Consider the following 13,496-nt stretch of genomic DNA (forward strand, 5'->3'; position numbering starts at 1 on the left):
CGTGTTTGAACTCTGTGAATGGGGTTGGTACCATAGCAGAGCTGACTTAAAAACGTTAAAATTGAGCTCAAATTTGACCCCATTTGGCTTTGAAATGAAGTTATGACTGTTTGAAGTTGCATGATCAAAGCTGATTGAAACAGGGAGCCGGCTCACACTCCGCATGAGCCGGCTCACAACCTGGGAGTGCAGAAAAATGGCCTGTTCTAAGTGCTCTAATGCCTTGATTACTTAGTTGAAACCACATACGGTTATCTTAAACATCCCAAGCACCATTTCCCACTCCCCATAGCACACATCTACCCATGGAGGTAGCCCAAAATAAATACATTTGCATCTATCAACACAACCAAGTTCCAACCTTTCCTACAATGGATTTCAAATATGAAGAGTGGCAAAAATAGAAGTGGTGCCAACATATACATACCAAAATACATAAAGTTGCCAAGGATTAATTACATCAACAATGCTTTCCTAGCATAATTTACAATACTTAACACGTGGAACATATCAACCTTATAGCATGGATACAAAATAGCAAGTAGCAAGGAACTTCAATGGCATCACTATGCTTGTGGACGTGGACTATTCTCCGCTTCCTTTTCGGCACCTGAAAATGTTAAATGATGGGGTGAGCAACACTTGCTCAGTAGAGGTGGCTAAAACACCCTTCCTAAGGCCACGTGAGCGACACATAAAGAAAAGGGAAGAAGGAGAAGGGATCATGCCATTGGAAGGGGCATATCCAACGAAAGGTCCATACATATGTCATAGGTAAACAAGTGAGCAGCACGTGTAAATATAACCAGGAGAATGTTATATGCTATGAATGAAGTAAACAACGTCTCATCATATACGTGCCATCAATGGGTAAGAAAACAAAAGTAGCAACAAGGGCAAATCAGAAACGTTCCAATACAAATTTGTATACATAACATGGATAGCCAGGTAAACATGTGCAAGAATACTAATGAACATGCCCCGTGTGTTGCCATGTATGAACACACGCCAAATACCACACTCACTCCAACATTCTTGGGGTCTGTTAACTCAACATACCCCTCTAGACTAGTTAACAAACCCGGATGCAGAGCAGTCTCCCCGTCAACCGTTTTCAAAAATATTTTTCCAACAAATTTCGGAAAATTAACCACCACAAACAAACCACCCCCCACACACCCCCGCTATGCATTTGTGATGAATAAATATGATATTTCCAGTCAATTCACTACTAAAATCATCATATAGCCAAGGCAATTTAGTAAGCATGCTTCTTCACATCACATTTAACAAGGCATTTTCACATTTACAATTAGTCAAACACGTCATAAACAACCTCAACAAAAATTTGCACAATTGTCACTTAAAAATTCATAAACTCACGTATCAAAAAAAAAAAAAAAAATTCATAAACTCATTTCAAATCGAAATAGATTATAGAGCAATCTCAAGTGATTTGGAAACTAGACTTATAACACAACCACGGTGGATCACTCCTGAAAACTAAATGTTTCTCAATTAAAACAGATTCTAGAAGGAAAACAGCTTACCCAAAATTGGCTGAAAATAAACCTATCGAAAGATTTCATTCATTTGGAAAATATTAAGGTACTACAAAAATTCCAAGCTTTGGTTTTTAGAAATTAGACTAATGGGAGTCACACTGGAAAGTTTGGTAATTTTCCAATGTCAAGAAGTCTATCAAATAAATTATTCAAAAACTGATTTCAAACAGCGAAAAAGCATGGACAGCAGCTATTTTCGGATTTTTTTTAAAATAAATAGATGGCCTAAAACCATCGAAATTAACAGAAACATGCTAGACTAAAATAGCATGTTTCTCTATGTCAGGAAGTCGGTTGAACCATTTCATCAAAATTCATTTCCAATCTGTTATAGAAAACTGGGCAGCGGCTACTAGCGGATTTTTAGAGAAAAAAAAATACAGCCTAAAATCATCAAATTTGACAAGAACATACTAGACTGATGAGAGAACGTTCTATAAAAAATTGAGAATTGTTCTATCTCAGGAAGTCGGTCGAACCATTTTGTCAAAATTCACTTTCAAGCTGGTGATTGAAAACTGGGCAGCAGCTACTGTCAAATTTTTAGAAAATTAAATACATGGCCTAAAATCATCAAAATTTTCTGAGATGGTCTGGACGCATAGGAGAAGTTTCAATAAGAATTTCGTGGCAATTGGAGCTACACAGCCCCTAACACAAAATTCGTTTCATCATCTATACAACTTGGGCAGTAAATGTGAGCATAGTTTCATGTAATTCACATAATATCTACAAGTGAAACATACCATGGGTCTATAACATATAAAACAAGAGTTCAATAATCACCAACATGACAAGGAATTTTAATCATATAGCAAGCTATCCCAAAGTAATTGACAAAGTGTACAATTTAACATGAATAACACACAATTACACACAAAAGCTAAGGAAATAGTGGGTTAGACACCCCTACCTCAAATGAATGAAGAACCATAAACTGCCCCTAGACGAAACTCCTCCAAATCCCACAAAAATTGGACCGCATGATAGCCCTTGTTGTGCTCGTCAACTTTCCCAACTAGCTCTTCGCCAAATTCCGAGAGTTACCAGATCAAATCTCTTGCTTGAGCTTGCAAGTAAGTAAAAAAAGGAAAAAGGGCAGAAGAGAGTGAAGGAGAAATACACGGCTGAAAATGGAGCTAAGGTCCTCAAAATATTAAGTCATTACCCTTGGGCCCCACTTTCCACTATAAGTATGAAAATTCCATCTTTGTCCCTATTTTCTCCACAATGCGGAAGCCTAGCCAAAATAAAAAGGGTTAATTCCACCTACACCCCCTGACATTTGCCTATATTCCACTTACACCCCTTCTAGGTTTCATAATTTCACCTACACCCCCTGTCAGTAACCACCGTCTAAATTCTTAACAGAAATGTGTGATTTTACATTTTTGCCCATGAATTATATATTAGAATTTATAACTTAAATGAAAAGTCCTAAATACCCTCTATTTCTCTCTCTCTACACACAGGCATATCACAGTACATATGATCGTCAATATATATTTTAAGTTTTGATTTTCTTTTGATTGGTATGCATATAGGCCTATATAAATCTAAAATCATGAAACTAAAACTCTGTTCCATTTTTTTTTTTTGGGGGGGGGGGTTAGTTTCAATTCGATTCGGTTCTATTATTTTTACTAATTTGGTCCAGATTTATTTTTACTAATTTGGTCCAGATTTATTTGAAAACGAGACCGAAAATTCTATGTGCACTTCTAGTGTAATTTTACAATGGATAGTGAGGACCGTGAGCTAGATGGTATTGTTTTAACGATTTCATTCGATTTTAGTTCAGATCAGCGAAGCTCGCAACGGAGGACGGCGGCTGTGATACGAACCCGTGTCGGCCGTAGCTGCACCTTGTTGATCCGAAAACCGGTGATGGCAAGGCAACACAACAGGAACCTCCGACGACGGCGACTTCTTCTACGACGCTAACTCTTGTCGTACCTCCACCATCCTCTTCGACCAAACCCAGTTCAGTCCGGCGAGTAGCGATTCAGTCATACCGGCCTTGCATCTCGATATTGTCGACTGCGGAAGACAATGAGAGCAGATCTGACATCCCAGTGTTGTCGACAGCGCAGACGATGATGGTCTCCTGGTTGTTGATATCGACGGTGAGGAGTGTCACCGTCAAGTACAGAGGCGTCCGATGAAGGCCGTGGGGTGGAGATCTATGATCCCAAACGCCAAGGGTCTAGAGTTTGGCTCGGGAAGTAAAGTGGTTCAGAACTTCCCTCCCGAGGCCGGAAAGTCGTATGGCACGATGGTGTAGTGGGATGACCGACGTGAAGTTTGTTGGGATCGTCGGTGGTGAGCAAGGAAGATGCCGACAGTGATGAAGTTCAACGGGACGTCGCGCATCACCGCTGGCTCCTCCTACCACAGTCTTCTTCTTCAATGACCACCACTATCTCAAAAAGCCACCGCCTTTCTCAGCCTCCTTCTACGACCCAATAACGTGCTTTAGTCCAAACAACCCATTAACTTGTTTTGGTGAAACCCAGTTCATGACGGCAAAGGACTGGCCGGACATTTCATTCCCGCCACCAACAGAAGAATCGAAGATGGGTGTAGGTAGTGATTGGCTAAGGGTAATTTTGTAAAATTGCATTGATAAATGAGGTTAAAAATGTCATTTCAAGTATTGGAAGGGTAAAATTGTCCTTGTATCGATTTATTCATGCTGACACCGTTAGTTGCTTAACGGCAGGGGGTGATTTGTTACATAAACCAAAACCTTAAGGGAGGTAGGTGAAATTATGAAACGTAGAGGGGGTGTAAGTGGAATATAGACAAACGTCAGGGGATGTAGGTGAAATTAACCCAAATAAAAATGAAGTGACCCAACATAAAATAACATAACGAGAAAATTCCCGAACACAAAGTACAACCTCGGGCCACACGGGGACCTCCCAAGTCCACAAACCCGAAATGAGGAAAACGATCCTAAATACATTTCTAAGAGTATGTGACTGTAAGAAAAGCTCTAAATGGAATCTCGGAACCCTGGTACACACATCCCCATGCCACAAAACACACAACACGTGTGCAAAGAAAAGAGAGAAAAAAAATGGGGAAAAAAAAAAATGAAAACGGTCTCTACAACATACCTGATGTATTCGATCATGGACATCCAAGTTCATTTTCACAAAAATGCATACATACATATACACACACACACACACTCAAGCAATCCAAAATAAAAGGTCAACCACAGAGAGGCAAAATATTTGCACCTTGGCCAATCTGCAGCGCTAGTTGCTTTGGTAGGGAGTCATCTTTACCCCTCTCCCCTCAACTCCCAGAGAAAACAAAAAGTTGCTCAGTAGGAGCCATCTTTAAGCTAACTGAACATCTTCCAGAGTACAGTAGAAAAGTTGCTCCTAGTCACATTGGATAGTACACCATGACTTCTACTGCTTGCTCAGAGATAAGGACTTGAATTGACCACTATGCCACCTTTCCAATAAGCAAACAGCAACACCCAGTGGCAATAAGAGTTCAAAAAAATGACAGGAAACTCCCATTCAAATAGTTTTAAATAAATTTATAATTAGTAAGTGGTCCAGCTTTGCTCCACTCCTTTCAGTTTATAACTCATATATATTAATTCCAAAATAGCCAAAAAGAAAAAGAAAAGAAAGATATAAACAAGCATTTATAAAAACCAATTGAATTATATCTTCTTTTCATTCTGCCTCATATGAAATTTTGCTTTGAAGAAAAAAAGAAAAAAAAGCATATATAATGGCATTACTGTTACTATTTAAACGACAAATTGACGGCTAGGGAATTTAATAGTTCAAATGTTTAGTTGAAAATTAGTAGGTGACAATATGAAAATATATATATAAATAAGTTTTTGAAATTAACCCAAAATTAATAATAATGATAAAAATGGTTGGAGGTGGAACCCACTATATTAATATATCAAGACATAAATTCAGCTTAGTTTGATTATTACAGACCATAACCTAATCTCTTGCCATGTACAAATCTAGAATATTTGATTTGTTATAAAAATCTAATCATGGCCAAATACCCGAGAATGGTCTGAAAGCGCAGCTTGAAGTACTGGGGAGATGAGGCTGCATAAGTAATGGGAATGCAATAAGATATAGGTCTTAGATGAGCTGTAATAATCAAAGAGTTTGATAAATCGCTTTGTCTTAATACCTATGTTACAAGGACTCTTCAAAAGTAAGTGAAGTATGAACGGACCATCTTAATACATATGTTACAATGACTCTTTAAAAGTAAGTGAAGTATCTGTGTCGAACGCACAATACTCGCACCTGACACGTGTACGCCAAGTCCATGTAACATAGCTTGCTACCCTGCCTAATGAGAACTACCTTGTAAAACTACTCTTCTAACCTGATGTTGAATTATGTCCAACTGCCATGTTTAAGTATTAAGCACCAAACATAATCTACAAATGAGAAACTCCAAAACTAATGCATGCAGATCTGAAGATATATACCAACTGGCTTTTGCCAATGATACATGATTAAAGGCTCTAACATCCCTACATACCTGACTTTCTAGGTTGTCGTACATTTGACTATTTTTTCTTTTCCAATAAAACTGCCCCACTGTCACTTTGTTCATGATGCATCTTGTTCTATTCATTACGCACTTTTTAATATTTAACCTTCATATTTACTTTTTTTTATTGGTACAGAGATCTTTGTTTAATTTTTTATTTTTATTTTTGATAAGTGTCTGTTTAAATGACTAAACAACTTGATATGATGTATTAGATCATGCACATCCAAGTACAATTTCGCAAAAATACACATATATATATACACACACACATAATCATGTTTCCAACATATCACAATGGACAGCATTATGCAAATTTCCCCCTTCCATTTTCTTGTTTTAGCTCAAGCAATCCAAAATAAAAAGCAACAGAAAGGGAAAACATTTGCACCTTGGCCAATCTGCTGCACTATTTGCTTCAGTAGGGAGTCATCTTTACACCCGCTCCCCTCAACTCCTAGAGAAAACAAAAATATTACACCATCACTTTAATGTCCCGACTGCAGTTCCATTAAGCTAACTGATCATCTTCCAGAGTACAGTAGAAAAGTTTCTCCTAGTCACATTGGATAGTACACCATGACTTCTACTGCTTGCTCAGAGATAAGGACTTGAATTGACCACAATGCCACCTTTCCAATAAGCCAACAGCTGGCAATAAGAGTTCAAAATAGTAATTTTTTTTCTTATTTTTGTGCTTTTCCCATCAGCCAAAATAGCATAGCACCTCCCATAGAATCATAGAAAAGAAGAGATTCTCCACTAATTCCTGAAACTACTGTTTATGTTAAATTGTTTGGCTAATATTTACCATCAGGCGGACTAAAATTCTCAAAAGTATAAACAAACTTCATGTTCTCTTGAGTCTTGCCTTTCATCTCTCTCCAAATTTTTTTCTTTTTCTGCCACCTTAATACTGCCATTTTCTCACATTTCCACTTCCGATATCTTTGCCGATCCTTCAACCAGCCAGAATAATCCTTCCCTTGCTTGCATTCAATGAAATCCGTTAAGTCGTCAATATCAGATGATTTTTTCTGGGCACTCTAGTATGCACTTGAGAAAAATCTCCCCATTGCAAGTTTCCTCTATTTCCTCCTCTGTGCCAACAACACATTCCATGTGATTTGCAAATGAGGAATTTGCTGAAGTATTTGTTTGCCCATCCTCACTTTCTGTACAATCGATTGCAACAGGAGCTGCACTGCCAAAAAGTGACAAAATAAGACAAACAGAAGGAGATAGCATGATGATGGTGTTTTGGGAGAGAATTTAGTCAGCAGTCTACACGAGTTTTTAGTGGAACCCTCCTGTATAATTTAACAGAAGCAAGAGAATATGCCAACATTCTCACCACCTCAAAACTCAATATTTTTTGTTTCAAACACAAACTAAGATTAAAAAAGAAAAGTGTAAGATAGCCAGTCTAGTTTTGTAGAAACAGAATCCACAAAAAACTGAAAGAAGTTTTTCCTTTATTGGAATTTTAGCACCTGCTTTAACAAGACAAATTATTCCATGCTCCAAATACTAGCTATAATCATGTTTGGGTCAGTAACCTTTTTTGATAAGCAAAGAATTCATTGAAGGCACTCAAAAAGGGAGCACAGGCTGCGCAGCCCACTTACAAAGTATTGAAAAACAAAAGAGTCGCTATAATTCAAGTTATCCACAAACAACAAAAGCTCCTCCACAGAGTTACAAAATCTACCATGAATCCAAAAAATAATAATAACCTTAGAATAGAGAATTTTTACACCCAAATAGGAGTCTCCTCCCCATCAAAGGATCTCTTATATCCCTCATGCCATAAACCCCCCTACAGGCAAAAGGGGACAACCGTCCAAGCATCTCAAGCTTGTTTCCTCAGTACACATTCATCCCAAGCTTCAAGCATGATCTTCGTGGAAGGCAGCATAACCCAATACACATCAACCAAGGCAAAAAGCAATCCCCACCCATCCCTGGCAACTGGGCAATGCAAGAGGAGGTAGTTCACCGACTCCTCACATCTCTAACACATGCAGCACCAATTGACAAAGCCTAGTGCCTCCTTAGATTGTGAATCATCAAAATCCTCTCCGAAAAAAAACAGTCCACCTGAAAATTCACCTTGGGCTTTTGAATGCCAAATAACCTTCCAAGGGAACTAAACATCCACCAACTGTATCCCAATACTTAAATTTATAACCAATAACCTTCCCAAAGCATTGAAATTTTAAAATATAACTCTTACAAATATCTATATATATATATATATAATATATCATTTAAGGATAAATTATTTCAGATGCTCCTACATTCAGCAAAGGATAAAGACATTTCTCTTTTCCTATGGAATTAAATAGCTCATTTCTATTTGAATCATCAAGCTATGATTGGTATCACATACCAGTTAGGAAGAGTTACTTGAAGATATGATAACATGTGATTTGACTAAGACCATGTGGCTTTGGATAGAGCGTAATGGAAACATAGGATTCATGTAGCCGACCCCAAGTAGTTGGAAAAAAGGTTCTGGTTGTAATTTGGCAGGGCATTAGGAAGAAAAATAATGTAAAAGGAAAAAAGAAAAATGCCACATGTGATAGATTTAAAAAAATCTATCCAGAGATTCACTTCTCGATTGAATAAAAGAAAAAAGGGGAAACAGAAAGAAGAATCCCAAGAATAAGGAAGCATGAAAATTCCTATCCGGGGAAAAAAAAAATCATATCCTAGTCAGTGTCAAGATTTTGCATTACATAATATATCACATACAAAAAATGAGAGAGAATGTAGGAAAACAGTTCAAATGCTGAATGTTGTACTAGCAAAACTTTTGACAACATTGCTGAGATTTTTTTGATTCAGCCAAGGGTAATCAAATTCGAATCAACTGCATGAAAACAATCAAGTAGCTGACAAAATACCCAACCAACCAGATTTGAGTCATAAAACACCTGCACTAAGCTTCCGGATATAAAGAGCAACAATTTTTTAAAAAAATAAAAATTATAGTCCATCCATTAGGAGTGGACAAAATGAATGGAAGGGAATGGAGGAATGATGGAAGAGGCATCCTTAAGGAAGGAAATGTTTCTTCCCCACTTTTTGATTGGTTTAGTCATCAATGGAAGGGAAGAGGAGGTTTTGATATTTAACTAGTATACCCCTAATTATATCAGACAAGTTAATAAACGAGGGTAATAGCGTCAATTCAACTTTAACCAATAAATATCCGTTGTTCTCTCACCTCGGCCTTCCCGTTTTGGATGGAAGCAAATTGGTGGGGCTAAAGGGAAGCTTCAAACATCCTACCATATCTTCCCTCTCCCCTCCAACCAAAGAATGGAAGCATGCTCCATCCATCCCTTCTTGCATCTCTCCTATCCAACATAGCATTAGGATATCTTAAACAGAGAAATTTTGGTACTGGTCTCAATCACAGGGCTACAATTGGAGGTGGAAAGTCCAAGTCATTCAAAAAAGTGCTCAATAGGGGATCTATGTTATTGTCTACGCGTGAAATTAGAAGATTGTTCTTGGGAGCATTTAATGGATTCTTAGTCTATAAGGGGACAAATTCTCTAGGATCATCTGACCTGCAATTGATGTCACTGCATAGGTCAGGACCCACCCGCATTGTGTAAATATTGTCCACTTTGCACACTCTCCGTGCAAGCAACTTTTCCCCCTAAAACGATGTGGGATGTCACAATCACACCTTGTCATGGCCTTGTGCAAGGTCTCCCCATTTCCTAGCTAGGGAATGGCTCTGATACCATATGTCAGGATCCGCCCTACTGTGTAAATATTGTCCGCTTTGTACACTGTCCGTGCTCACTGTTTCAAAATGTGTCCACATTGAGGATAAGTGTGGACGGTTAGAAAAAGTGACATGGTCCACATTAAGGGTAATATTGGGGGAAGAGGAAGACCAAAGTTAATGTGAGTAGAGTTAGTAAATAAAGATATGATAGCATGTGGATTGACCGAGACTATGGGCTTAAATAGAGTGGTATGGAAATATAAGATTCATGTTGCCAACCCCAAGTAATTGGGAAACAGCTTGGTAGTGGTTGTTGTTGTCGTCGTCTACACAATTAGGGGAATCTAAACATACAAGTGCCAGCAACTTCTCCCCCCAATCGATGTGGGACGTCAAAATCACCCCCTGTAGGAACACAATGTACTCACTGTCTTACCCTTATGGGCTTGTGCATAGTCCCCCATTTTCGTCAAAACCCGCCCATGCTACGTAGATATAGTCCAATTTGCACAATCTCTATGCTCACGGTTTTCAAAACATGTCCACACAATTAGGAGGCATCCACACATATAAGTGCAAGCAACCCCCTCCCCAAGCGACGATGTGGGACGACACAACATACAATAATATGTTGAGTCTATTATGTGCTGCTTCATTGTATTTAAATGCAGAAAATGCACTATAAGGTTCTTGAGTGATTTCATGATTTAATGCCACACATTTTCCCGCTTAAGACCATATTAGCGTGTTCATTTAACAAACACGTATGAGAATACATATTTTTCACTGAAAGTTGAACGAAGCATGACACAAATCCAAGGGCTATTTATCTGCAAACAAACTTATTTAAAATATATATATATATATTCCTTTTTTTCTTTCTGTCTTAAAACAAACAACACTTGAACAGAAAAAACTTCTGGTATATTTAATCTACAAGAACACTCACTGTGCCGTACAAATTAAATAGTGTTAACTACCACCTACTCTAAAAGCTTAAGCTATTAGAGAGGGTGTAACTTCAATATTTATATCTTTAGCACGCCCCCTCACATGTGGCATTCTTTTGGTCACTGTGTGTTTTCAATTTTAATTATCTGGGTGACTGTAAGGGTGTAACTTCAATATTTATATCCTCTAGCAAATAAGAACAGCAAGAATCCCACTCTTCCCTGTACATACAAAAGGTGATTTAGCAATTATACTTCATAATAAAAACCTCAGCTATGTGAATTTGCAGAAACGTGGACTGTATATTGCTCCTATTTGTCACAACTGTTTGGCCAACACCGATACCAATAATCATTTATTTTGTGAATGTAAATATGCTGTTGTAATTTGGCAAGAAATTGCTAGTATTATTCAAATGAATCTGCCCAGTTTCAACTTATTTCCACAAATGATAGACTGGTTTCTGCAACAATCAGCTTTCAAATCTACAAAATCAACAGTGGTAAGTGCCTTATTTGCTGCCACTATTTGGAAGATTTGGTCCAATCGAAATTCAAATCTCCATCATGGAATGCAGGATACTTCTTCTTCTGCTGCTAGAGCTATTGTTTGGGATGTGCTTGCATACCTGAAACTTAGACTTGAGGATTTGTTAATCATTTTTTAATTCTTCATGTTGTGGTTTTCTTTTTTATTATTGTCCAGCATTTATTGGAAATGGGCTTATTCTAGTCCTGTGATGTAAAAAGGGGGAATGCCTCCTTAAGACCTTGTAATGCTCTTTTTTGTTTTTATATATCATCCCATTCAGGAAAAAAAAAAAAAAAACAAAAGGTGATTTAGTCCAAACTAAAGTGCTATTGAGGCAAACAGAAAATGAAGAAGTCTTCTTACGACAGTAAGAAAGACCATAATTACTCCAATCACCGTCAGAGCCTAGATTTCTATAGGGAAATCTGAGGGAAAGCCTTGGAGAAGTATAAACCCTGATAATATCTCAAAATTATATTGATTAAAACTTGAATACAAAACATATAGAGGTTGTCCCTTTTATAAGACAACTCTTAATGAAACTTTTCCTAGACTGACTTTCATGCTACCCACAAGTCATTAATAATGACTTCTACTATTCCCTAACAATTTTAGATTCCCATATAATAATTACTTACTAAATAGACTTTTGACTAGATACTTTTCAAGACGCCATTGACCGCCGTAATCCTGACTGAAGTACCCTTACTCATTTGCATCAGCTATTATTCATAAATTGCAAAACTAGAAAGATAAAACTTGGATAATTTCCAAATTTCAAGAAATAAGCAATGTGGTCAAGTCAAAAAGAATTCCTGAACTAGAAAGACAAAACTTGGAAACAAGCCAATTTTCAAGGTTTAGAACAAGCAAAATAGTCGAAACAAAAATTTACCAAAAATAACATTATCAAGGCAAAACAATCGCCCAACACATCCTTTAAAGGAAATTTCTCACTTTCCAACATCTGAGAGTAAAAGAGCATCTGGTACCAGCTTTTTTGAGATATCAATCACCAGAAATTCAAAGATAAGTTGCACAGCAAACAAATAAATAATCACCAAGTAAATCACAAACAAACCTTATTAGCAGATAGATACCTTATTGAATAATTAAACATTACATCACAAAAAGCAGAAGATGACTAGGTTTTTTCGTTCAAAGATGACAATGCTTGACATACAAACATCATGGTATCTGTTACCATATATGATAGCCACGATTTATGGAATGATTTACCATATCAGCAGAGATTTGATAACCATAAATAATGGCATAGAATATGCTATTATTTGATTTAAATTTGATTTAATTTCCTTTCTTGTAATATGATCATGTGCACTTTTTATCTATAAATACTAGAATTGTGAATGAGTGATATATATCATTCAAGCCTTTACACAATTCTCTCCTTTTTTCTTCTTTATTTCTTCTTGGTATCAAAGCCAAGGTAGTCCGATTGCAACGAGGGCATTGCAAGTTCGGCACCACCGATTTGAGAATGGTATATGTTGACTTTAAGATATAATCAAATCAAGAGTAAGTGGTAAAGAAGAAGAAGAAGAAAGCGGATGAGAGAAAAGGAGAAAGAGATGAGGAAAGAGAGAAAGAATGAAAGAAATCATTTCATCCTTCCACCACATTCTATTTATAATAACAAGTTTCATAAATTACACATAAGCCCCAACATTATATAAGTAATAACAAATACGCCATTGACAACACTCCCCCTCAAGCTGGTGCAAAGATATCTATCATGCCCAGCTTGACTAATATATTTTGCAAGCAAGTCTTGCTCACACCCTTAGTCAAAACATCAACAACTTGATCATGTGTATTGACGTATGGAGTACAAATTAGCCCAAGACGAAACTTTTCCTTGATGAAGTGTCGATCGACTTCAATATCCTTTGTCCTGTCATGTTGAACTGAATTGTGGGCAATGCTAATAGCAGCCTTGTTGTCATAATACAACTTCATTGACTCGCGAACAGATAACCCAACTCACCCAACATCGTACGTAGCCATAACAACTTACAAACTCCATATGCCATGAATCTAAACTCAGCCTCTACACTAGATCTAGCTACTACAGACTGTTTCTTGCTTTGCCATGAAACAAGATTACCTCCAACAAA

At 37.3% G+C, this 13,496-nt stretch overlaps 1 protein-coding gene across 1 annotated transcript in view; it reads right to left on the reverse strand.

The window, feature by feature from the left end:
* Positions 1 to 320: 320 nt before the first annotated feature.
* LOC132283741 (uncharacterized) overlaps positions 321 to 13,496 on the reverse strand; it is a 34,096-nt gene continuing 20,920 nt past the window's right edge. The window contains exons 4-5 of the mRNA XM_059785753.1: positions 4,814 to 7,329; positions 321 to 610 (exon numbers count right to left, since the gene is read on the reverse strand). Of these exons, the coding sequence (XP_059641736.1) occupies positions 7,149 to 7,329 (181 nt within the window). The 3' untranslated portion in view covers positions 321 to 610; positions 4,814 to 7,148. The remainder of the gene's footprint in view (positions 611 to 4,813; positions 7,330 to 13,496) is intronic.

Source organism: Cornus florida, unplaced genomic scaffold, assembly GCF_030987335.1.
Source record: "Cornus florida cultivar Cherokee Brave unplaced genomic scaffold, ASM3098733v1 CherokeeBrave_3.0.0_Hap2_Chr11, whole genome shotgun sequence".
Lineage (NCBI taxonomy): Eukaryota > Viridiplantae > Streptophyta > Magnoliopsida > Cornales > Cornaceae > Cornus > Cornus florida.